The 27,744-nt window shown below is 39.2% G+C and overlaps 1 protein-coding gene across 5 annotated transcripts; it reads right to left on the minus strand.

The window, feature by feature from the left end:
* Positions 1–9,265: 9,265 nt before the first annotated feature.
* On the minus strand, positions 9,266–26,048 carry LOC105260490 (serine protease 52-like). Of its 5 annotated transcripts, XR_006596558.1 has the most exons (6): positions 25,536–26,048; positions 24,711–25,236; positions 18,100–18,295; positions 17,046–17,292; positions 15,580–15,722; positions 11,753–12,172 (listed from the first exon to the last, which is right to left on the minus strand). XR_006596558.1 is itself a non-coding variant. In XM_023252647.2 (5 exons), the coding sequence occupies exons 1-5, from the start codon at positions 24,790–24,792 to the stop codon at positions 11,131–11,133; spliced, it is 801 nt and encodes a 266-aa protein (XP_023108415.2). In that variant the 5' UTR covers positions 24,793–24,849; the 3' UTR covers positions 9,266–11,130. The 5 variants fall into 5 exon arrangements, 4 of the variants coding, with proteins under 4 accessions (XP_023108415.2, XP_044911576.1, XP_044911575.1 ...); XM_023252647.2 differs by lacking the exons at positions 11,753–12,172; positions 25,536–26,048 and adding an exon at positions 9,266–11,256 and having other exon boundaries at positions 17,046–17,299; positions 24,711–24,849; XM_045055641.1 differs by lacking the exon at positions 25,536–26,048 and having other exon boundaries at positions 17,046–17,299; positions 18,100–18,197; positions 24,711–24,841.
* Positions 26,049–27,744: the final 1,696 nt, after the last annotated feature.

Below are 27,744 nucleotides of genomic sequence, written 5' to 3' on the forward strand. Positions count from 1 at the left end.
GTGTTATATTAGTTTCAAGTGTATAATATAGTGGTTCAACAATTGCATACATTACCCAGTGCTCATGACAAGTACAAGCCTTAATTCCCATCACCTATTTCACACACACCCCAACCCCTTCCCCCACAGGTAACCATCAGTTTGTTGAGAAGCCACTGTTTTAATAGAACTACTTGGTTTAAAGAAAAGGAAAAAAATCATTCGAACATCTAGGCAAAAAGGAAAAGGAAAAGAAAATTAGTTTGACATCAGACTTTTGACAGCAGTCCTTTTTGCTAGAAGGAAATGGAATACTATATTTAAGATTTAAAGAAATAAGGGGTGCTTGGGTGGCTCAGTCAGCTGAGCATCTGATGCTTGATTTTGGCTCAGGTCATAATCTCATGGTTTGTGAGATCTAGCTCCAAATTGGGCTCTGCCCTGACAGCATAGAGCCTGCATGGGATTCTCTCTCTCCCTCTCCCTCTCTGCCCCACCCCTGCTTATGCTCTCTCAAAACAAATATTTTGTAAAAACAATTTAAAGGAATAAAATAAGTGCCAAATATTTTTATCCATCTAAACTTACCTAAGTTATGAAGGCCACATCCAAACTTTATGAACATATAAGAGCTCAGGAAATTTTGTTGCCTTGAGCCCTTTCTGAGGAACCTACTGTAGAACAAACTTAAACCAACCAATGTAAGAAGCATCAGATAAGAGTGGATCCTGGACACCTAATATACGTGCAGTAGAACCAAGACTATATAATGGAAAATGGAAGATAATATAGTATGTAATTATATTTTGACAGTATAGCTAGAACACAACCATAAAAAATTCAGAAAAAATAGCAACTGTCTAGAAAAAAAATAAAATAAACCTCCTGATTGCCTTATTATTAATTGGGTAAAGTTATAGTACTTCCAATTAGATACTGGGGGGAGAGGAAGGAAGGAGTAGGAGGAAGTTTGTAGACCACTTCAATTTTGCTTAAAGGAGGAACTAACAAAGAGTCACCAAACAACAGCAACAACAACAACAACAGCAGCAACAACAGGAATGTACAAAGGACATTATAAAAAGAATTGGTAAAAAATAAAATAACAAATATTGGCAACTATGTAGGGAAATGAGAAAAATAGAAGCTTGTTCCCTTGTTGATGGAAGTGTAAATTGGTGAAAACATTAAGGAAAACAATATGGAAGTTCTTCAAAAACTTAAAAATAGAACTATTGTATGATCTGGCAATTCCGCTTCTGGGTGTTTATCCAAAGAAAACAAAATCACAGTCTTGAAAATATGTCTGCACCATGTTCATTGCACCATTATTTATAATAGCCAACATTTGGAAAAAAACCCAAGTGCCCACTGATGGATGAATGGATAAAGGAAATGTGACACACATACACACACTCACACACACACATATGCACACACTCACACATTATGGAATACCATTCAGTCATAAAAAAAAAAAGTAGGAAATTCTGCCATTTGCAATAGCATGGATAAAACATTGACATAATGCTAAGTGAAATAAGTCAGACGGAGAAACACAAATAAATGGTCTCATTTATATCACTTATGTGTAAAACCCAAAAGTAAAACAAAGTACTAAATTCAGAGATACAAAGAACAGACTGGTGGTGGCCACTCGACCACTAATGCTACAAGAGAAAAGAAAGGTCAGATGAAGTTTCCCTAATAATTTTGAATTTATTTATTTATCTAGGGAGCCAATGTGCATGTGCTTGTGGGGGAGGGGCAAAGAGAGAGGGAGACAGAGAATCCTGGCTGTTAGCATGGAGTTTGATGCAGGGCTTGATCTCACAAACCGTGACATCATGACCTGAGCCAAAATCAAGATTCAGATGCTTAATTGACCGAGCCACCTAGTCACCCGATAATTTTGAATTCTAAGAGGGCATTAACTGAACCTTCTTAAATGCAAAAACTAATAGAGATAATTTGGAGTTAGTAAAGACAAGAAGATTTTTGCATGAAGGTAACCATTAGAATTGAAAAGTTAATTTGTATTATATATAAATAAAATATAAAACAACACATCAAAACTGAGACCAAATAAAAAGATCACACATCAGTAAGTGTATATTGACATAATTAAGCTCTTAAAAGAAAGAAGTACAGATCAACCAAAAACTGAAATCCAAGAGTACGCTGTATTCAAGAGACACACTTAAAAGAAAGAAATATGAAAAGCATGATAAAAGAATGGGCAAAGACATATGAGGCAAATTCATAAGAGCTAAGTATAATGATGTTGATATTCAACATGGTTAAATTAAGACCAAAGTAATTAAAAGAACAAAGAAAAAGACTTCATAAAGTTTACTGTTACAGTATGCAATGAAGATATAACAGTTATTAATAGTTTAGACTATTTTAAAATACCTCTCTCAGACCTATAAAAATCAAATGGGCGAAAAAAATGAGTAAGGATTTAGAAGAACAAACAACATAATCAATAAGCTACACCACATAAATATATATTAAAACGTTGAAACCCAAGAATAGAAAATCCACCTTCTCTTCAAGTGCACATTGAACATTAATAAAATTCAACATATTTGGGCCACAATGAAAATCTCAATAAACAAAAAAAGAAAATAGAAATAATAAATACAACATTCTCCAATCACAAAGCTAGAGATTGGTAACAAAATGAAATGATAAAACCCAAGTCTTCTAAAAAGAAAATCTGTGAATTTTAAAACATGTTATTAAAGCACCATTGGATCAAAATAGACATACAGTTCCAAATTGTGGAACGTTTTAAAAATATCAATAACAAATACAAAACAAAACAAAATAAAACAAAAAAAAAAAAACCAAGATGGATACCTCTTTCTCTGCTTTGAGCTTGCAATGGTGTCATATGAGGCAGTAATCCCGGCTGTCTAAATTGCAATCATACACCAGCACTATTGTGTCCATCATTCTGGTATATTGTGTTGCTTCTATTACACCAATAATTACATTGTCCCTTGTCTCAAATAGTTGTCCTTCTCTACCTTGTGGACAAGGGTGATGATTCACATGGGGTCAGCAGTCCTTGCACTGGCACCAACTTGGTTTCAGCTGTGCCCATAGACTGGTTAGGCACACAGAGACTGAAGAGCAAGTGAAGAGGCCAGGGTTGTACTTTCTTCCACCTCTGTCATTAATCAGGCTCATGACCCTGAGATTATACAGGAGGTTCCATTTTTAAATTCTTTTTGTGATCATCCAATCATGCAACCATAGCAAGGGACATTTTAAAAATATAGTTTAAGGGGATCTTAGCCTGTGTATTGGAATTTCCCTCAGCATATGGCTTTGCTCCAATTGGAAAAGGCAGAAGTCAAGGCCAGCATTCAGGTGGAAAGGGTATGTCAGCTTGGAATATGTTATGCTTTCTAAGATAGCTTCGAGGTGGTTCAGAGGACCAATCCAGAATATGCTGATGTTTTTAATTTCACTGAAGGCATATGCACAAGAACTTTCTATAAAGGCAGAGATAGAAGGGTCCTTCTTTCCTCTGGCAGATGAGGCAACTTCATACTTGAGTAAAAACAGAAGGCAGGTACAGGGGCTGGAGTAGGTGAGAGTAGGTGAGTATTCCATGGAGTTCAAGAAAAAGTGATTGATGCAAAACTAGAGGAGAAACTAATTTTCTCAGGAAGGAAAGCTGGAAGAGCTTTCATGTAGAACTGAGGGCCTAGACTCTGCCCTCAAGTCATACATGAGGTTTCTCCTTTTAAGCATGCAAGCTTACCCCAAAGTTAACACCAAACTCAGCAGAACGAGTATGTGTTGGACACACAGAGAGACACTAGAAGTGCACGTGTACAGAGGGAAGACCAGGAAGGACACAGATAGAAGATGGTCATGGAGAAGCCAGGAAGAGGGGCCTTACAAGAAACTAAACCTGCCAACACCTTGATCTTGGACTTCCAGCCATCAGAATTGTGAGAAAATAAATTTCTGTTGGTTAAGTGACCCTGTCTGTGGTATTTTGTTATGGTGGCCCTAGATAACTAGTAAAATCCCTAATAATTTTCAGATAAGAGAAGACATAACCCTTCTCCTTTGTTTTCATGTCTTTGCAATTGTTCTTTCTGCCTTAGATACATCCCTTGTCCATCTGGGAAACTATGTATCTTTTGTGTCTTCTGTGAATCTCTAGTGGACCATATTAGGGAATTAGTTGTCCTCTGTGCACTCAAAGCACCTTAAACAATACATTTTTGGAACATTCATCAAGGTGAGTTAAAAATACTTATTTACATCAGTATTTCCCTGATTAAACTATACACTTCTTGAAAATAGAGATCATCTTTAATTGAAATTCAAATGCACAGAAATATAATAATCAAAATCCTTTGTTCATAAGCATGTTTTGCTGGTTCATGTATACTTTTCAAAAAATAGGTGCTTTTTAATCTTAAATAATTCAATAAGCAATATGAACCTTGCTATATATTGAATGTTTGCATCCCTCAAAAATTCATATATTGAAACCTAATCCCCAATGTGATGGTTTTGGAGGCGAGGCCTTTGGGAAGTGATTAGGTCATTAAGATGGAGCCCTCACGAATGGGATTAGCGTCTTCATAAGAGACCACAGAGAGCTTTTCCACCCCTTCCATCATGTGAGGACACATCAAGAAGACGGCTACCTATGAACCAGTAAGCAGGGTCTCACTGGACACCAAATCTGCCAGCAGATTTATCTTGCACTTCCCAGCCTCCAGAACTGTGAGCAATACATGTTGGTTGTTAAAGCCACCTAATCTATGGTATTTCTATTAGAGCAGCCTGAACTAATTATGACAAATCTATTACCTAAGCCAACACTAGAATGTAATATCTAACTGCATCATCATTACCATCACCATCTTCAACCCCCACCCCCTGATAAACATCATCCTTGTTCCTATATTCATGATTCCCTTACCCTTGATCTCTTTTTAATATGATTTAGTTACCACAAACACACATGTGTAAATATATATGTGTGTATATATATATATATATAGTAATTATCTATATCTTGATATCTTTTTAATACATAGCATATATCTTTTTAATATATAGTATATATTAATATATAGTAATTATCTATATCTTGATATCTTTTTAATATGATTTAGTTACCACACACACATACATAAATATATATATATGTATATGTATACATATATATATGTATATGTATATGTATATATATACATATACATATATATATAGTAATTATCTATATGTATCCATCTGTCTTATATTCTGGACAAAAGATGTATCTAGTGTATGTACTGTGTGTGTGTGTGTGTGTGTGTGTGTAGTGATATAATTACTACACACACATACACACTACATATATCTATATATCTATATCTATATCTATCTATCTATCTATAGAGAGAAGGAATATATGCCTATTTAGATGTGCTTATAATAAAATGTGTATTATGCTGTATGTATTTTTTGATATATATTATTATAATCCATTTTAAATTCCAAAAATTCATCTATATAGTTGCATATAGCTGATTATCATGTAATTGTGTGAACATACATCAATTTATTCATCTAGTACTCAATTATTGGACTTTTGTTTTTGTTTAGATTTGTGCTAATCTGAATTGTCCTGCTATACACTTTATTGTATATGTTGTCAACATGTAAATGTTTACATGTGTGTAAGTTTCTGCAATGCCTCTCACCCTCCAGATGGCCACATTCTAATTCTCAGAAACTGTGTATACATTAGGTTACACAGCAAAGCGGAATTAAGTTTGTAGATGGAATTAAGGTTGCTAATCAGCTGACCTTGAGATGAGATTATTTGGATTAACTAAGTGGGGCCACTGTCATCCTAAGGGTCTTTATTAGTGGAAGTTCGAGGCAGAAGAGAGAACCAGAGAGATGACAGCTTGAGAGATGACAGCCCATTGTTTCTGACATTGAGGATGGAGGTAGGGGGCCATGAGCCAAGGGTACAGAAGGCTTCTAGAAGCTGGAAAAAGCTATTTAACTGTCAGGGGCATTATGTAGGAACATATAAATTTTGTGGATGATGTTGGAACTATATGTGTGGAAAAATATGTGCCGGCTCAGAAATGAAAAGAAGACTTTGATCTCTGGAGGTTTTATTACAAAGAGAGGGAGCCTCCTGAAAATCATGAACATGAATATCTACCACAACTTGGTAGAATTCAATCCCAGATTCAGGTCCTCTTGCAAAAGAAAGCAATGGCATTCCCAGATATGACTGTTCAAGGTTCCAGCTCCTTTTCTCCACCCTTCACAAGCAGAGGAATGACTAAATAGAGAACATAAATTATTAATACCCACCCCTGTAGGTAAGGAGGAAAGATCATAATAGTTACCAAGAAAAATAAGTAGGAAAAGATATCCCATATTTTTTTTTGTTTTAAGACTGAAAGGCTGATCTGGCTAGAACTAACCTGAATTCAAAGATAAACAACAAAACAAAAACACAGAAACAACAACAAAATAACATGAGTAAAATATAGCATTATAGCTAGCTAGATGATAGATTGAAAGGTGGATGGATGGATATAGATATAAATATGTGTAAAACATGAAACAATAAATAAAACAAAAATTTGTGTTGGATGTGCTCTAGGAAATAGAAAATTTACCTTTATTTTATCATCATTACTCAAAGAAATTAAAGTTGACTCTATAATACATGAGTTCAAAAAAGAAAAAGAAAAGGAAACCATTAGAGATATACAAAGTGAGAGAATAGAATAGAATTGATGAAATTAAAACCAAACTAAAATCAGCAAAACAAAAAACTAGTATCTTATGAATGAAAGTGAGGGCAAATACAAGGTGAGCATGTAGATGCAGATGAATTCATTGAGAAGACAGGATGAACCCTCTCAAGAAATGGAGAATTTACATCTTGCATATGAACAATCAGTATACCCGAAGTAATGAAAAGGAAAAAAATGGAACTGAAAAAAATTTCAAATCTATAATAAAAGAAATAAAAACAATGACTGATATGACTGCTTTATTTAATGCAGGCCCTTTTAAATACAGGTTTTAGTGAACCAACCAAGCTAACTATTACAGCCACTTCCAGCTGTTAAGACTAGTTTATTGAATCCAGAATTTGTGGTGAGTTAACAATATTGAAAAATTTAGTCCAATCTTGTGCTTCATCCGTTCCTTCCTGTTCTAGCACCCTTAGATTTTATTTCAACAGTATTTTGCAGGTTTATTCTGATACATTAGCAAAATTCCGCCACCCTTTTGTTGTTTAATGTCCCCCCAGATCCAATGTTTGTACTATTTCTTGTGGGATACTATGAAACTAAACTGTATTTAGAAACCTGGAGTTCAGAGGCACCTGAGTAGCTCAGTTAGTTGAGTGTTCGACTTCGGCTCAGGTCATGATCTTGGTTCTTGAGTTTGATTCCCACATTGGGCTTGCTGCTGTCAGCGCAGAGCCTGCTTTGGATCCTCTGTTCCCCTCTCTCTAACCCTCCCCCACTTGTGCTCTCTCTCTCTCTCTCTCAAAAAATAAACATTAAAAAAAAAAAAGAAACCTGGAGTTGGTGAGTGTTGGTGGGTTGAGCCTTGAGGCAAATTAGCATTCCTTGTAAGGAAACTGCCTCATGTGAGGTCCTTATAGTTCTTTCAATCTGGAAAGGGTTTTTCTGCTGGCAAGCGAGACTCAGTGGGGTACGCGAGGTCAAAGTACTCAGATACTGTATTAATCATGCCTTTTTATTGAACACTCACACACTGAACCATAATCTTTCTGTCCCAATCACCTCAGAGCCAGGCATCAGGAAATTAAAGGCAATCCCTACACCCCAGAGCTTGTTGAAATCATTCAAATTAGCCAATCCCAAACCTGCTTAGCTCACTTAGCCTGCTTCTCTCATTCCTTCTGGCAAAAGCCACAATAAAGTCTCTTGCCCACATTCTCCCTTTGTTCCTTCTGCATCTTCACCAGTCTTATTGTTTCCCCATGTGATCCTATGTGATCCCCCCTCTTCTTCCAAACTGTAACAAACTATCTTTTCAGTGACAGTCTTTCTGTTGACTTCCATATGTGAATAATGATGCTAATACCTCCATTTAAAAATAGATGCATGTAGGGGCACCTGGGTGGCTCAGTCAGTTAAGCATCCAACTTCGGCTCAGGTTATGATCTCACCTTAATGAGTTCGAGCCCCACGTCAGGCTCTGTGCTGACATCTCAAAGCCTAGAGCCTGCTTTGGATTCTGTGTCTCCCTCTCTCTCTGCCCCTCTCTCACTCATGCTGTCTCTTCCTCTCAAAAATAAATAAACATTAAAATTTTTTTTTAAATAAAATAAAAATAGATGCATGTAAAAACACCCTAATATTCCCCATTTCAAATTTTCAGGTTTCCCCTCTTTCCCCAGTCCTACCTTTTATATGAGAGACCTATAGAGGCTATACATTCAATTTATACTGTATGTATGCAACCAATGGTACATTATGTATTATGTACCATTAGATTGGGGGTCTAAATTTTGACTACATTGGCTCTGCGGTTACAAGAGGGAAGATACTTTTTGAATAGCAGACATAGATACTCTCTGGTTGTTTGACCACGGCTTAAGCCAAAAACCTAAAACCCTGAGTTTACTAATTTCTTTAAGCTTTATTCTAAGCAGTTAGCCTCCCTCTCCGCCCCTCCCACCTCACAGCCTACCCCATAGTCCTTGTGTTTCTCATTCTATTATAAGGGTCAATTGCAACAACCATTTGATCTGCCAAAAGCTTGCTTTAAATAGTTACTTCATTCTAAGGTACTATAGGTGATAATTAACTTAGAACATGCTACAGACTACCTGTATCCTGTTTTCAAGTGGTAATAAAGCTATCAAGATCAGATATCAAATAAAATCCAAATTAGACATCTAATCCTTCTACTACTCAGGAGAGCAAAACACAAAACAGAAAAAGTTCATAAATGGACCCACACTTATATTTTATGGTCAGCTGATTTAGACCAAGACACTAAAGCTGTTCAATTGGGGGGAAGGAAGAGCTTTTCAACTTAATTGGCTATATATATGGAAGAAATTAATCTTGATCCATATCACATCACACATGGAAATTATTTCAAGATGGATCACAGACCTAAACATTAAAGCTAAATAAATAAATCTAAATAAATAATAAATAAAATTATATATCTCTAAAAAAGGCACATAGTCAGTATAAAAGCAACTCCAATAACTCAATAATAAAAAGACAAACAATCCAAATTAAAGATGGGAAAGGTACTTTAATAGGCATTTCGCAAAAAGAGTTATACAAATGGTTAGTAAGCATATGAAAACATTTTCAACCCCATTAGGGTGAAATGAGATACCACTTCACACCCACAGAATAGAGAAATTAAAAAGACTGATAATACCAAATGTTGGCAAAGATGTGGAGCCACTAGAATTCTCATCTGTTACTTGGATTGCAGGGTGGACAGTATAAAATAACTGTGATATTTACCTGGTAATTTCTCATAAAGTTAAATATACACCTATTCTATGACCCAGAAATTTTACATCTTGTTTACCCAACAGAAATGAAAACATATACACAGAAATATTTGTTACAAGACCCTTTGTAGTAGTATTTTCTTTATAATAGCCCCTAATTATAAGCAACTCATGTGTCCATCAAAATGGAATGCATAAATAAATTGTGGTACGGAATACTACTCTACAGTAATAAGGGGAGAGCTACAGATACATGCAACAACATAAACGAACCTCAAAAATATGTTAAGGTAAGGAAAACAGGCACAAAAAAGTATATAACATGGTGTTCCATTTTTTAAAAAGTTCTATGACAGGAAAAACTAATACACACTGAAAGAACTGAAAGAAACCAGAATGGTGTTTGATCCTGGTGGAAGGGAAAGAGGGTGGGAGTAAGTTGGGATTGGTAGGGGAAGGGCTTGGAGTGGTCTTTCTACGGTGGTGGAAATGCTCTATACCTTTATAGGGGTGTGGATTATATGGCTATAAGCATTATTAAAAACTCATCAAACTATAAAGTTAAGGTCAGGGCATGTCTCTCTACGTAAATTATACCTCAGTTTGAAGAAAAAAATTACTAGTTTGAACTCTTATTTCTTCTTTACAGAATTGGCAAAAATTGGAAAGTTTGACAACCTGCTTTGCAATGGAGGCTAAGCAGCCCCCTTCCCGCACACACTCCCTTTCATAGGATCCTGGGTGAGAGGCCAGGCTGTTTCAACTTCTCTGTCAGCCGCTGCCCTGAGCTGAGGGCACAACACTGTGACCTCTCAGTCTCTCCTAGCCTCTACCTTCTGAACTTGAAGGCCAAATTGCTGTTACTTCTTTCACAAAAAAGAGGAAATTATTTGTAAACCTACCTTTCTCAGGAGCAGTAACCCATCTACTTGTAGTCGTATTTCCCTGCTTACCAACAGCCAAAAGTTTGGGGTAACACTGCAGTTTTGGCAAAACAGCTGTATATCGATTCTCTCTGACCTCATCCACTGAAATGCTTCTTCACCCCCCTCTCTCTAGATTCAGATGGTGGCCAACCTGTCCTGTTCTCATGCAGCCAATGAAAGTCAGCAGAGAGAAACTTTTTTCATACTTTCTTTTCTTCCCTTTCAGAATGCATATGCAGAAAATATTTCTCCTTTTTGTTTTATTTTGTTGTTATTCATAGCTCAAGGAATTCTACTTAAGGCAAACTCATATAAAAACACCCATCTTTTTGAGTATATTTTTCCCTTTCTCTTCAAAAATGTGCTGAGTTGCCTTAGAAAAGAATGCTACTTATTATGTCTTGCTTGGTTGGAAAAATTATGCTCATGACTGATTGCAAGAAGGATGGTCCGCCCACTCTTCCAGATGGTACAAAATGTCATCTTGGACTAAGTCACACTTTCAGACAACTGTTTACTAGAATGGTAATTCCTTTGGTTCTGTGCTACCCCAGTATATTTATCATCCCCCCCCCTTTTTTTTGCTTCAGGTTGAGTTTCTAATGTTTGCATTCAAAAGTGTCTTGACTACTACAACTCATTTAGCTATGTGTATCTTTACCACCTCTCTTTAGGACATTTCTACTTCAATGATTTCCTGATCCTCAATCATAGCATTGTTGCACATGATCTCTGAGAGCTGAAAGCAGTATTTGCTGAGGCTCTGGACCAGGTGGTAGGTAGGGAGGTGACAGGATCCTTCTGAAGACCAAATCTGTAGATCTCAGGGATTAGCTACAAATGAAGCGAGAGAGAAAAGTTGGAATGTTCCTTATTTCTAGAGCAAAAAAAAAAAAAATGGGGAGCTGTCTACTCCTTTTGGAAAATGAAAGAATCTGTGGAAGGATACCTGTTTGTAGGAGAGAGAAGAATAGAAGTTATGTTTCAGAGACCCTTGGCATGCCCCTTTCCGTGCAAAGGTGCTGCATCCAAACTTCTGAAGAGGCCTCAAGCTGAAATTGGTAAACTGCTTCCAAGTTCCAGGGGAATAATAGGCCATGTAGTAGATCCCAGGTACACTGTAAGCACTCCTATAGGTATATGACTATTTCAGGAACAACTAATAGTAGGAGAACCCTCTGGACCCCACCCTTGACTTTACTCCACAAACTGAGGACACTTGTTTTTCTAACTTTTTTTATTTTAAGGTTATGTATTTATTTGGAAAGAGAGAGAGAGAGCATGAGTGGGGTAGAGGCAGAGAGAGGGAAGACAGAGAATCCCAAGTAGATTCCATGCTATCAGCACAGAGCCCAATGCAGGGCTCAAACTCACAAAATGTGAGATCATGACCTGAGCCAAAATCAAGAGTCAGACGTTTAAGAAACTGAGCCACCCAAGTGCCCTGAGGACACTTGGTTTTGAGGCAATACAGTGTTTAATCACAGGGTAGTAGAAGTATCACAAAATACAGTAACAAGATGGCCCAAGGTGAAAGAAGCAAACTGTACCCGGAGTCTGGCTCATGCACATAGGGCTTTCCTGACATCGCGGTCTCTGTGTCAATCCATGACAGATAATTAGACACCTTCGTGTATACTCCAGGCAGTTTCTTCCGGCCACAGCCCACTCCCCAGCTGACAATGCCTAGTTGGTACCATATGCTTTGGTGGTTGTTTTTCTGGCAAACCAGAGGACTCCCACTGTCACCCTATGAGAGAAAAGTTGTTTGGGAGTGGAAGGGACAGTAGCGAATAACTCTATAGCCTATTGAGGTGTGGGCAACTGCCATAAGGCAAAAAGCACTTATGGTCTTTTGACAAGGGAACAGTTTATGCTATCCAGCCACATGACTATGCTTCCCAGCTGCATGACTGTCAAAGTTGCAAACAATTTGGTCAAAAGCAATGGTAATGAATTATAATTTGATTTACAAAAATCAGTATCCATCATCATCATTATCATCTAGTCATATGGGTTCATTTTGATGTACCAAGAACTGGTTTTCTAATCCATTTTGCCTCTAAGCACTTTTGTTGTTTTTCAGAATTCTTCCAATTTCCCCCACACCTTTTTACTTTACATCTATTTTCAGCCAACCCATTTTGGTCTTTCGTATTGTTCATAATAGCAAAAAGTAAAAAACAAACACAAAAGTCTATTATGCCTCATAATAGATCATTGGTTGAAGACAGCAGGCAAGCAAACTGATATATATAAAACACATATGATATAAAATGTGGTTCAAAGCATTACATTTTAAACAATTTACAAATTTTAAAATGTCACGAAAAAGATTGCCAAATAAGCACAAGTAAGGGGAACAGACATCATTGACATGAAACTTGAAGAATACATAATCTTTCAATGCCTTCAAATCTTTGGGCCCATTTTTTAAATTTAAACTTTAATTGTTTAAATATAGTTGACATACAATGTCATATTAGTTTCAGGTGCACACCATAGTGATTCAATGATTATATGTGTTACACAATGCCGTGATAAGTGTAGTTACCCTCTGTCACCATTTAACATTATTGCAGCACTATTCGCCATATTCCCTATGCTATACTTTCCATCTCTGTGACTTATTAAATTCTACTGAAAATTGTGTATTTTCATCTAAAAAATTAGAAATCTCAGGTATGGAAAAAGAACATGAAGAATAGTTATAATTATACAAATAAATAAATTTATATATAAACACACACGTATGATTGTGTATAAAAAGAATATTTCAGGAGGTGCCCGGGTGGCTGAGTCAGTTAAACATCCAACTTTGGCTCAGATCATGTTTCATGGTTCATGAGTTCAAGCCCTGTGTCAGGCTCTGTGCTGACAGCTCTGAGCCTAGCTCCTACTTTGGATTCTGTGTCTCCCTCTCTCTCTGTCCCTTCCCACTTGCACTCTCCCTCTCTCTCTCTCTCTCTTTCTCTAAAAAATAAATTAACATTGAAACATATAAAAAATAATATTTCAGGAAAGAAGGCAACACTGTAAAAATGGTTTCTCTGGAGAGTGAACAGGAGAACAAGTTTAAGATGTAAACTTCCTCTTCACTGTACTTCCAATTTGTACAATTCCAAATGAGTTAAATAAACATTTCTCATTCCAGCCATACAGAGGCAACCCCTTAGTCAAATATAATTTTCCACATCCTTGAATATGCAAATATGAATACATCATTATTGTTTTACAGAAGTAGGTTTGGGTGGTACATATTGTTTCACAGCTTACAAAGATTTATTTTTGAAAATGTTAAGTGACACCCCAAATGTTGAAAAGAAGCACCATTCAACAATATGCCAAAAGTCCAAATCCAAAACAAAACAAAAAATGATATGGGTTTATTTGATTTTTTAAACCAGATTGTTATCATGAACAAATTGCTGTGCCCATCAACTTACTTTGAACCAAACTGTTCTTTACCAAATTCCTTGAAGTCATTGCTAAGTCCCATGACCTATCGCTAAAATAAAGAATTATAATCCCTTCTGTGGATATGAGGGGATCTATGTGAAAGATGTCAGGCAAAACAGCAATACAGTTAAGATCGTAAATTTCTGGAGCCAAACAGATCTTGGTTGAAACTCCAGGGAGAAGATTTAGCTGAGGGAATGTGAAAATTTTCTTCAGCATTTTAAGGCTCAGCTTTTATGCTGGTGATAATAGCTATCTTTCGTGCAATACAGCTGTATGTATGGAAGGAAATGACAGCTGTGAAGCCCTGTGCACCATGATATATGGCAACCCTGTACTCAATGGTAGCTCCCTGCATTTCTGTGGCCATTGAACCAGCCAAATCTGTGCATGACCAGGCTGAGCTGCTAGATTTGGTGTCCTGTTTCCACTGGAACCCAAATGATGGCTTCAATCTCAGAAGATAGTGTGCCTTCATTAGAATTCTGAGTCTGACATTTAACTTGTTCCTGTGTCCTCTGCAAGGCTGAATCCTCAGTTTCCCCATCTGAAATAGGCCTGCCTCCTAGGGCTAGTTTGCAACGCTTTTGTGTATTTGTGGAAACGGTTAATGTGCTACTAAGCACTGAACATGCATAAAAGATGGTGATGGAGAGGGGTGCCTGGGTAGTTCAGTAGGTTAAGTGTCCAACTTTGGCTCAGGTCATGACTTCGGCTCAGGTCATGATCTCACGGTTCATGGGTTCGAGCCCCGCATCGGGCTCTGTGCTGACAGCTCAGAGCCTGGACCCTGCTTTGGATTTTGTGTCTCCCTCTTGTTATGCTCCTCCCCCACTCACACTGTCTCTCTCTCTCTCTCTCTCTCAAAAATAAAGATTAAAAAAATTTAAAGAGATGGTGATGAAGAAAATTATATTTATAACATTTAGTATGACCATCCTCTGCTCTGCATCAGTGCTTTTGTGCATTGACTCACTTAAGTTTCACACTAGTCCTAAAAGGTAGAAACTCTTAATATTCCATTTTGCAGATGAATAAATCTGAAAAAGCACAGGCACAGAGGGAAGTCACAAGCAATAAGTAGAGGAGCTGAGAGGGGGGAACTAGGGGACCCTCCACCCCTAATCACTATCCCATAGAGTCTCCCTTTGGTTACAGAGCATCTGTACAGGGCTGAATAGCATCCCTCCCAAATTTATGTCCATATGGAACCTCAGAATGTGAGCTTATTTGGAAATAAGGCTTTTGCAAATGTAATTAGTTAAATTAAGATGAAGTTCTACTGGATTATGGTGGGTCCTAATCCGACAACTGAAATCCTTATAAGAAAACAAGAGATACACATACAAGGGAGAAGTCCATGTGAAGTTGGGGGTAGTAACTGGAATGATGCACCTGCAAGCTAAGGAATGCCCCTGATTGCTGGAAACTACCAGAAGCAAGAAGAGGCAAAGAAATATCCTTCCCTAGAGCCTCCAGGGGGAACATGACTCTACCAATGCCTTGATTTTGGAACTCCAGCTTCCAAAACTGTGAGACAGTATATTTCTATTGTTTGAATCCACCCTGTTTGTGCTAATTTGTTATGGTAGCTTTAGGAAACTCATCCAGAAGAGGAAGAGGGGAGCCAATTATCCTGAAAATATTGGCCAGCCCTCTGTAGCGACCCTTCTCCAAGCAAGGGACAATCTCCATTACCTGGCAGGCGTCCTTCCCACCTTGAGGGCTCCCAGCACACAGCATGTTCCTGGTGAGTATAGGCACCTTATGGGAGCATGTTTCCCATTTGACCAGCTTGATGTTGACTTTTTGCAGCCGTGAAGTCATATCTTGCATAGGAACTGACACAAAGAAGAAGCAGATGGGGAAAGGACCATGAGCTCAAAGTGGTCCCTTTGGGTTGAGGTCAAACAGCCACCCAGCATCATGTATTTTCAGCTCAATAGCAAAGGAGCTACTGTGTGACCCAGAGAACTACCAAGATATGGAATTAGTGAGGAGAGAATTGAGAGGCATTCAGGAGACTCTCAAGCCTATCTTCTCTGAATCTAGAGCTCCTCACAGCTGGGTCTTTATTGGATCTCAGCCTGAGTGCACTCTTCTGCAGAAAGTGCCAACTCCAGGTACAGTCCTAAAAAGGTATTTCATTTAAATCCATAAGCACGTAAAGAGGACCCATTATGACAAATTCTGTCCAGGGGTCTATGGATCATAAAGATGGATTTGAATCATGTCAGGGCCTTTAACATGGAAGAGATGAAACTAACACCTAGAATGTTCACACCCTGAAGATGAGGACATTTCCCTTTTTGTATATTGCTGAATTCCCAGAGCCTAGAACACTGTCTGGGTCATAGAAGAGGTTCAATGAATATGTGCTGAATAAAGCATGAAGAACTCTAAGAAGGTGGCCTTTTTTGAATTTCATGGAAAGCTTCCAAGGGTAATTCCCAATGAGGAATTCTAAAACAGCTCCAAGCTTTGGGACCATGTGGGAATCAGTGTACTGCCATCTGTGTGCCTACTTAGAAGAATGGCACTAAGATTTTTCTTCTGTTCTTTTGATTTTGGACACATTTACCAAGAATAATGACAAAAAGGCACCATTTTATGGGTTGGCAGGGCAAAGTGGTCGGAGTAGGTTACAGATTAACTCTATAAGAACAAATTTATATTCAGTTTATCCCCTTCTTCTTGGCCTGGATCTGTGGTTTTCAAATATTTGGGCCAGCAAGCACTTTTCACAGAGGAGCAGAACTGACACCATCAACTGGAACAGAGTTGCTCTGCTGACATTAGTGTGGACTTCTTGCAGCCTAGTCAATTTTGCCACCCCTTTGCCCATTAATATGTTCCTCAAAATTCTCCCAAGTCATCCTTGGATGCTGAACACTTCTCTCTGGGTTATTACTGAGGCCCTGTTTAGGGTTTGTGTTCTATAATATGGATATAAAACTTGGCATAGGAGCCCAGGAAGGCCAAGGAAAGATGATTCACATGTTGACTGAGGAGAAGGTTCATCATAGGTTCTTAAATGAGAAACTGAAGTTTCCAAATCCACCAGACAGACTTCCCAGAGCTAGAAGAGCCTCCAGAGTTTTCTATCTCATTGCCTACATCAACCATAGTGCCACCTCCCATTGGGTTGGGCTATAGTAACTCACTGGTAATGCCCCATCCAGTCACCCAGCAATTTCTCCATTTCTGTATGTCATTAACCTCTGACAGGCAGATGGGTACTTCCTTGACACCCAATTTAAATGGAGATTTGAGTAAGAGCAAAGCAATGTCATTATCCAAGAACCAGCTGTCAAAATAAGGGTGAATAATTGACTTGTCCACTTTCATCCTTGTCAAGTTCTTGGTATCAATGTTTCTTTCACCATGTATTATCTCCAAGCCAGATTTTATCTCAAAACAAAAGAAGGAGAAAAAAAGGTAAGTTATGGAAGGGCAAAAAAAGGTGAGCCTTAAAATAAAATAATTCCACCAATGCAAGGCTGTGATCCTGAGAGCTGGAGGGGTGGAGGCAGCTGGGGCCATGTACTTGGGCCCTGACTAGGCAAAAGAAGACTGACTTGAGCTCCATTCTTGCACTGTTGCCAACCAGCTTTTGACTTGATGGCTTCTTGGGCAACTTTACTTGTAGATTTTATTAACAAATATCTGGAAGTCATACTATGCACAAGTAATTGAGGGACTTGATCTTTATTTGCAAGGGGTAAACTAGCTATTAACAAACATCTGGGAAATTTCTCAAACATATTGATGTATAGACTTAAGGTAAGGCAGTGTCTCAGGAGCTTCTGTCATGCAAACAGGCCTGGTGTCCTGCCCTTGGGGACCAATCCTTTCTAGGATTCTCTGACTCTGTGGTTGTTGTTAGCCTCCTTTCTCCCCAAGTGGCATAAAATGCTTAGGAAAGTACTTTCCAGAGTTTTGGATCAGGACAACGTGCACTTGACAAGATGCTGGGAAGTCCAAGGAACATCTGTTCTGCCATTTGAGTCTCACACAATAAGATGTAGAATATCCTAAGAGGAAATCAGTGTCTATCCCACCTGAAAAGTGTGATATTCAACCACACAGGCATATATTTAGCCTCCTGGTATTTTGTTCTGTAACTGACAAACCTGGATGGAGGTTCCAGGAGAATAATGAGCATGTAAGGACAAGTATTCTACCACATTGGTTAAAAAAAATCTTGGCAATACTTACTTATTTCTGTTTATGAAGCAATGGGCTGCGGTTAAAATCCACCACTCACTGAGGATTGATCCTCCACAAAGGTGTCTCCCTTGGTAAAGAATCCTCACCTGCCATGGAAAATCTATTATGTCTGCAGATACCCCACCTGTGATTTCCAAAATTTCTGACTTCTCAGGTTTGGTACTTGTTCTTTGGCCACATGTCCCTAAAAGCAGAAAGAAGGAAGAGGGACAAGAGATCTAGGGCCCAACAGTCAAGATTGGTTGGTTTGGAAGAAATGTGAGTACAGTGGCCCCTTCTTCTTGCCTCCCCAAGACACAGTTAGCAATGGCTTAGCCAAGTTAACATCAGATGGGAGATTCATCAAACAAAAATTATGTCTCTTATGCCTACCAAAGGCATTGCAATTATAATAATGTGCTTATGGGAAGCAATGGCTGCTTCCTTCATTGTAGCGTTGATTTTTGGAAGGGTCTCCCTCTGAGGGCTTGTGAGGAGGGAGACACAATCACAGACCTTGGAGCTGAATCTTGCTATTGCATCTCAGTAAGGAAGCCCAGGCAGAAACATTCATTTATTCAAACTTAGGCCTCAGCGTCCTCTGAAAAATAGGGCATTGGTGTGGTATCTTGGCATAGAACATAAAATCCTTCTCCTCAGCTCTAGACTCATATTTTCATGGCTTCTATACCTCGATGACATGGACACCAGAAATTCTACAGGCAAAGGGAAACTGATTAGCCCTTCCCTTCCTAACTGATTGCTCTCCTGCATTTCTTACTGTGATTAGTGGCACCATTTTTCACGTACTTTTAATTCTAAGGATTCCAACTGAACCTAGAAAGGAATAAAAATTTTGGCATTTCCTATGTGATAGGATTGTTTTGACATCATTTGGTGTTTTTCAAATGTCATTTGAGTAATGAGAAAAGTAAATATAAAATCTAAACTGTTGAGCACTTACTATTTGCCAGGCACCATTCTATTTTGCCTGAAACAATTTAATTTAACACGAACTCCATGAGATAACTGAAATTATTCTTGCCCCATTTTAAAGGTGAGACAATAAAGGCAAGTGTAAGGGTTATCACATCTGGCCAAGACCCAACAGCTAATATATAACTGAGCTAAGATTTGAAACGAGGCACTCTGGCTCCAAAGTCTGTTTTCATTACTATTAGGCAAACTGCCTTCAAAGTATTAACCATGCTTATGCATGGGGAGAAAAGACAGTGACATTCAAACATTTCCTCAGACAAGTATAATATGAAAGGTTATTCATATTATGAATTTAAAACCATATCCACACCACACATCACTACCATCCATATGTTACCATCACCAAACATCACCATAACCATACAACCCCGCCACCATACAACCCCACCACTACATATCCCCATCACATGTCCCCACATCACAGGTCACCACACCACACAACCCCACCACCACACAACCTGGCCATCACACAGCACACCATACAACCACATGTCCCCCCTGTCCCTCTCTTCATACTGCTCATTACCACTACATTTTACCACAACCAGTGCACATCACCACTGTTGCCAATCACCACCACTGCCACTGCTTATCTCTGCCTTTGGGTTTCTCTCCTCCAACTTTCCTGGCCCTTCAGCTCCCCAGAAGAGCCCTGCTCCTTTCTATCTCAGAGCTTTTCTCAATGCCTCTGCCAGAAAGACAGGCTACTCTCTCATCTGTCTTGCTCCTCTTTGCCTATTTAATTCCTGTGTGTCCCTCACATTTTAACTCAGTTATAATGTCCTTTTAGAAATCTTTCTTGCCTTTCAATATTACATAAACTACCCTCAGTATAACTTTCTTTTCTGACACCCTCCCTTCCACACAGAACACTAACAACAGAAATAAAACATTTGTGAAACTTTCATCTAGATCTAAAGCCTAATTATCTATTCTTCTTGTTCACAGCTTTCATGGTATGTCTATATTTCAACAAAACCTATGCTCAATTATTCGAGAATATTATTTGGCTAAAATAATGGTATGTAGTTTGATGATTGCTAAGGTGAACATCAAACAGGTTGAGACACTATTTCTAAAGCATTGATCTTCAATTCTGTATGCACCTGCAAGGGAAGCTTTCTGGAGTACATGGAGAGAAGGCTTTACCTGGAGAGCTAAGTCTGATTGGTGGACAATAACTACCAATCTGCAGTACTCTATGTAAAACAAGTCTAAAGGTGCAGCTAAGCTCAATGGAAAAGAGGTCTATGACCTATCAATAGTTTTTGCTGAAGGTCTGAGAGCGTCGGATTGGCAGTAGGATACCAAACCAGGCTAGCATTAATAGATACCTTTAAAATTTAAATGGGCAAAAAATCATCTTAAACTTGGGGGAGAAAGTGCACAAAAATGCATGGCGTGAAACTGAGAAAGAACCAATATTAAAGATTACAGAATTGAGATTGAAAATTATCTGGCTAGATCTGAATACTGGACATGAACCATCAATATCAAACTCAATGAAGAATAGATATAAAGAAAGTATTACAAACCCAAATAGAAAAATAATAGATCCAAATCTCTAGATTGTGAAGGGAGACTTGGCTTGGAAGTTTTCATAAGAACATATCAACCATAAGATGCTGACAACATGATACAACTGCTAAGCTCTCTATCTCATAGATAATAGCATTTGGATGGTTGTTAGTCTGGGGCCACAAGGTGCAAGAATGACATTAACAAATGGAGTATATACAGAGGTGTGTGGCCAACATATTGAGAAGCCTTAGAAGGAACATAAAAAGAAAGAAGACTCAGATGGGCCTTCAGACTCTTGCAAGGTTTTCTTAAAGATGAGGCATCAGACTTGTTCAGATGCAGCATCAGTGGGTGGAAACAACAGGGTGGTTTAAAAAATCTTACAGAAGTAGAAAAATTCCTCCATATTGTTATATTCTACTTTGTTGGTAATTATGCAGATTTGAGGCTGACAAGGACCATCTGAGACCTGTGGATGTGAAATTCAGGAGAGCCCCTGGGAGCCCAATTGCATATTCTTTGTATTGGATATTTGTAAATTCTTTAATATAAAAATGAAATTTGTGGAATTTCTCTATAGTGAAACAGGCTACCTGTAGACTGTACTTGTTGTGATGAGCACTGAGTGTTGTATGGAAATGTTGAATTACTATATTTTTTGTACACCTGAAACTAATATTACATTGTATGTTAAGTAACTGGAATTTAAGTAAAAACTTAAAAAAATAAAATGAGAGGATTCAATAAAATTATCTCTAGGATTCTTTCCAGTTCTAAAACACTGTACTTTTACAGTTCAAAATGGTGACAGGGAAATACTTTTACTTGAATTACATTAAGTAAAAATGTCATCTTTACTTAAATTCTTCTAAACCATACATTTTAGCCATCTTATTCTTAATTTTTCCTTAATATATTATTTCAGTTACATTTTACATGCTTTATTGATATTGATGTCAGGCTGACATTGGTCATGCAAACTGAAATATCAGTGTAATTACATGATAAGTCTTAGGCAAATGCAGAAATTTTCCCATATTTTCATATGCTAATGGCTCAACTTTGTTGAAAATTACCTAGAATTCAGACTGACTTGGAAAATAGGAGACCTGTGGTTGTGAATTTTAGGAAAGTCCCTGGGATCCCAAGTAATTGATATTTTTTGTTGATAAAGAACTAAATGAATTTTGGGGTCTGTCAGCACCACAGAGCAAAATTCCTGGTGGGGGTGTTCAGAAATACATCCTTGCAAGTCCCACCTGAATGAAATCACTTTAGATCCCAGATTTTTCCCACATGACTGGTTGATCCAGACCCAGAGATGTGACCAAACAGACTAAGATAAGAAAGTTTCATTTTAGCTTTTTACTCCAGTGTTTTCTCTCTGCCTGTACTATCAGGGTATCTCAAAAATAGTCTTTCCCCCTAAAGATTCCATTGATATGTTGTTGACTATGAGAGAAAGAGAATTACTGGAGAGACAGAACTCATCAGCACAAAGCACTGTGTTCTTAGCATGAAAAGTTCCTGGCTCTGTCCAAGCTGGCAGGGCACCTGGTGCAGAGGGATGGAGGTAGGGTTTTGGAGTCAGAAGTTCTGAGTTGGCTTCATTGTTTGCTGGCTGTGTGACTTACAGCTACTGATTTAACATCTCTAAGCTTCAATGTTCTCATCTTTAATACAAAGGTAAGTATTAACATAGCCTGCTGCTGTGTTAATGTAACATTTCATGTAGCATTGATTTAGAGGGATGGCATTTGGCGTCATTCCACTCTGGGTCAAGGAGAAAGAGGTCTGAATTTTGCCCAAGATGCTTAATGAAATCTGGGGTCACCTCCCACCAAAGTTTTAGTGGGAGAATGCCCGTGCTGTTGGTCTTCCTACATCAGTGGCCATTCTTAAACTCTTTGGCTGAATCTTCCTGTCCTTCCAAAACCCAAGGCTTAATCTTCAAACCACTTATCTTTTTTTGCACTTTAGCTAGAGTATCTTCTCCCAGCCATAACTTCAAATATCATCTTTATCCAGAATATCTCACATTTGACCCCTCAGACCTCTCCACTGAGCCCTCAACTCTTTTAACCAACTGTCCTACTCAATGTCTCATAAGAATATCTAAGAGACGGGGCGCCTGGGTGGCTCAGTCGGTTAAGCAGCCGACTTCGGCTCAGGTCATGATCTCGCGGTCCGTGAGTTTGCACCCCACGTCAGGCTCTGTGCTGACAGCTCAGAGCCTGGAGCCTGTTTCAGATTCTGTGTCTCCCTCTCTCTGACCCTCCCCCATTCATGCTCTGTCTCTCTGTCTCAAAAATAAATAAACGTTAAAAAAAAAGAATATCTAAGAGACATCTTAAACTTGATGTGGCCCAAACTGAAATACTGACTTACCTGACCCCTGTCCAAATCTGCTTTCCCATAAGCCATCCACAGTTCAGTAAAAAGTACCTATATGCATCCATTTGCTTAGATGAGAATATCATCTAGCAGCTATCCTTGACTTCTTCTTTTCTCTGTCTTCTGACATCCAATGCATCAGCCAGTCCATTCAGGACTACCAAAAGATATCCGGAAACCAATCATTTCCCTTCATGCCTGCCACTATAAACCAATCCAGGCCATCATCCCCTCATGCTCACTAACCCAAGGCCTGCCCCTGCACACTCTATCTTCTGCAGCAGACAGTGTCTCTTCCTTAAGTACCTCTCATTTCTCACTTTCCTGTATGGACTCTCTGATGACTTCCCATTGTAACCAGAATAAAATCCAAAGTCCTTACTCTGCCTTTATGAGGCTTAGCATGATCTGGGCCCCACCAACCCCTCTGGACCCATCTCTCTTCAGTGCCCCCTTCCCATTCACTTTGCCCCAGCTACACGGGCCTGTGTGCCTTCAAAACATACTGAGCTCATTCACTGCACAGGGCCTTTGTACTTGCTGTTACATCTGCTTGGAAATATGTCTCCTTCTCATCAGATGGGTCTTGACCCAAATCTTATCATCTCAGGAAGGCTTTCTGTGACCACTAGAACAATCTCAACAACCACCAGAGGCCTTCCATCATATAAGCCTACTTTCATGCTTCATACCATTTAGCAGGAACTAAAATTAACTTACTCATTTTATATGTTTAATATGTCCTTCTCCACACTACATAGTAAAACTGCAGGAAGGAAGGAAACAAGTATGTCATTCTCTGTTATAAACTGAGATCCTGGGGGCACCTGGGTGGCTCAGGCAGTTAGGTGTCCAACTTTGGCTCAGGTCATGATCTCACTGTCTGTGAGTTCAAGCCCCGTGTCAGGCTCTGTGCTGACAGCTCGGAGCCTGGAGCCTGTTTCAGATTCTGTGTCTCCCTCTCTCTTCCCCTTCCCCACTCATTCTCTCTCTCTCTCTCTCTCTCTCTCTCTCTCTCTCTGTCAAAAATAAATAAACATTAAAAAAATTAAACTGAACTCCTAAAACAACTCCTGGCACATGGTAGAGGTTTAATATTTGTCAGCCAACAACTGACTGAACAGAACACAAGTCTCCAGAAATTCTCAGGACCCAGAGAGATGAATCCATAGTAGCTATTAATACACTGCCTTTACTATAGTTATATCATGGTACTGTTTTGCATTAGGCAAGTTAGGCTCCACATGATGCTTTAGAATGCTTTCAAAGAGAAAGCAACCTGACTTGTGGTCTTAAAGCTGCAGGATTTGGCTAGCTAGTATCTCCAGCTTGATGGCTGGTTACCCCTCTCAAAGGGTTTTCTTACATCAACCATTCACTATGGAAAACTCTGGGACCTAATGTAGACATAAAATATGCACACACGTGCACGCACACACACACACACTCACCAGGCTCCTCCACATGTAACTTTAAAGTTGAAGGTGTTCTGGGAGCAATGATCTGAAAGTCTGGTCCAGGTGCCCCCTGCACCTAAGGGGCTTATTAAAAGTGCAGTTCCCTGGATCCCACCCAGAATTGTGGAACCAGCATCCTAGAACTTGACCTTTTGAACAAGTTGCCCAGGTGATTCTCCTGCCCCCACCCCCACCAAAGTGCAAAGGTCCTGGTGAGGCACAGACACAAGAACACCATGAGAAACCTACATGCTGGGGAGCTGTGTGCCCGGGGAAGCAGCAGGTTGACCAGGAGCAGAAGTACTGCTCTTCCATCCCTCCATCCTGTCATCAGCACTGGTCTTTACTCAAGCCAATGGAAAGCCTTCAAGTGATACTGTGCTGATTCAGTTCAGAGGGATTGAGTCTGGGCTTTGCTCTCTGTGCCTGCTATCTGACAGCCCAACCTGACCATTGAGGTCACAATTGAGCACCGGGTAGAACAGTCATGGTCCAGACAAGGCAACCAAGTGGCATCATGCATCCAGGACCTGATGATTTCTGTGAGCCACTTCTCTGGGATGTGGAGGTCAGTGTGGAACTGGGGGCCAGAGGCAGGATAGTGGGAGAACTTCACACCAGTTGCGCTCCTGCAAGTTGAGGCATCTCAGATTCTCTCAGATCCACTAATGCATCAGGACAGGAGAGCTAAAGGCACTCCCCAGGAGAAAGGATTCAAGGCTTCTGGTCCAAACAGCCCAGATGATACAGCAGAGCAACGATAACTAAAGGACTCCTAAAGAAGAGAGCTCACATTACCAGTGGGACCTTAGGGGAGCTACTGAACTTTGAGCCTCAGATTACTCATCTGCAAAATGGAGATAATAATGCATCATTATATTGTTGGGAGGATTAATGAGATAATGTGTGTATCCTAGCACTGGGCTTGGCAAACACCAAGCCCATGGTTTTAATTCTCTACTAATTTCATCTCTACTAATGTCATCTCTACTAATTGCATCTCTACTGGCTTCCAGCAAAGGGAGGAACATTAACCAGCAGTGTCTATAAGCAAGACATGCATAAAGTACAGACCCATGCATAGATCAGCTGCAGGGTGGTTTTTGTTGATGCAGTCTTTTCATTTGTACAGTAGGTTAGCTAGCACTTTATGGGACACGTTCCACACGCCAGGCTTAGAGGATGATGCAAAAATGAACATTATTTGTTCTGTCTCGTAGAAGCACATGCCCAACTGGGAGAGACCTGTGACCAAAGACAACAACACAATGGAGTAAGTGTATCACCGTGAGCTATGGAGGGGCACCCAACCCAGTCTGGGAGGAGCATGTGTATGTGGTGGGTGGGAGAAAGAGGTTATTAGGGAAGATTCTCTAGATGAAATAGGCTCTGTCTGGGCCAAGTCAATCTACAAAGAGAAACGGTTTTAGAGGAGGGCAGAGAGGCATTTGTTATGGATAGAATGGTGTCCTTCAAAAATTCTTCTTTTGAAGTCCTAAACCTTAGTACCTCAGATTGTGCCTTTATTTGGAAATAGGGTCATTGCAGATACACTTAGTTAAGATGATGTCTTCCTGGAGCAGGGTTGGCCCCTAATGCAATATGACTGGTGTCCTTATAAAAAGGAAAAATTTGGATACACAGAGAGAGAGAGAGAGAGAGAGAGAGAGAGAGAGGGAGGGAGAATGCCACATGAAGATTGGATTTAGACTGCCACAATTCAAGGAACTACTGCCTCCAAGGGAGTATGGCCTCCTGATACCTTGATTTTGGACTTCTGGCCTCTAGAGCTCCAGAACAATTTCTGTTGTTCTAAATCACCCAGTTTGTGGTACTTTTTTCTGGCAGTCCTAGGAAAGTAATGATGGCATTCTACATGGGCAGAAAACATTTGCAAACATATGAAGGTGTGTGGGACCTATAGGAACTTTTAAGTCAAAACATATATAATTGCTGTTTTCCTAGCTCCAAAATATTGGCAATTTCAAAAGGTCCAAACTAAAATATTGAGTTGGAATAATGTACAAGTTTAAGCAGGAGACAGAGGTTAATTTATTGAACAAAGCTCAAATCTGAATCAACAGCCACTGAATAATTCTCATGAGTGATCACCATGGATGTGACAGGTATGTGGGGGACAGCATTATTCCTAAAGACCTGCAAGGCAGCGATAGAGATAAACATTTTCCAAAATTCTATACATAATGGATTTCCATTTCAGGGGAAGTGACTATGGGGACTGTTCTTTTCCTAGCTGTTTTGAGGCTTTAAAATTTATCTTTAAAACTTGGAAATATCCTGTCAGAATAAGCAAAAGGTAGATGAAATATTAAGAAGTTAGTTCATGTTATTGGGTATAGACTTTTCACACAACAAGCATTTCCGATACTTCTCATAGCTGTAAGCAAAGCATCAGAATTCACCCACTTAGCTCATATTTTTCTATGCCAGGAAGAGGGCTGAAATGGGGAAGCTTCCTCATTACTGTGCTTTGGAAAACAGCGTGAAGTTGAGTTTCACTAAGGCTGTAAATGCATACTTTGGGGGCACTGGAAAGCATGTGTTCATATGAGGTGGAAGAGAGCAGAGATAAAGAATTTCCAGTGTCACTCACAATCCTGCCTCGCTTAACCACAATGCTTCCATGGCTGGTCCCAGAGTCCAGAATGGGAAACACAGCATATGCATTATCTTCATTCAGACCCTAAAGAATCCCCAAATCTCCCAGCACATCAATGAATGAATTCACACTTTTATCAAAACACCTTTGTATGAAGACATGCGTCCACACTAAAATCTCACAATGTTTATAGTGACTTTATTCATAATTGCTAAAAACTGGTAACAACCTACATGTCCATCATTGGGTGAATGGATAAACAGTGGTACATCCAGACAAAAGCACTACTCTTCAACCATGGAGGAACAAATATAGATACATGCAGCAACACGAATCTCAAATACATTATGCTAAGTGGGAAAGCAACTGCATTCAGTATGATGCCATTTAGATGGCATTCTAAAAAGGCAAACAACAGGCACAAAGAATACATCAGTTGTTGCCAGGAGCTGAGGTTTGGGGAAGAGGATGGGTTCCCAGGAGCATGGGGAACATTTGGGGGGCGGGTAGGAAGTTTCTATGTCTGCATCATGGTAGTGATTACACAGACATTTGTATTTATCAGGATTCTTAACTTAAAATTTTTTTTAGTGTTTATTTATTTTGAGAGAGAGACAGGGTGCAAGTAGGGTAGGGACAGAGAGAGAGGGAGACACTGAATCT

This window comes from Felis catus, chromosome B1 (genome assembly GCF_018350175.1).
Source record: "Felis catus isolate Fca126 chromosome B1, F.catus_Fca126_mat1.0, whole genome shotgun sequence".
Lineage (NCBI taxonomy): Eukaryota > Metazoa > Chordata > Mammalia > Carnivora > Felidae > Felis > Felis catus.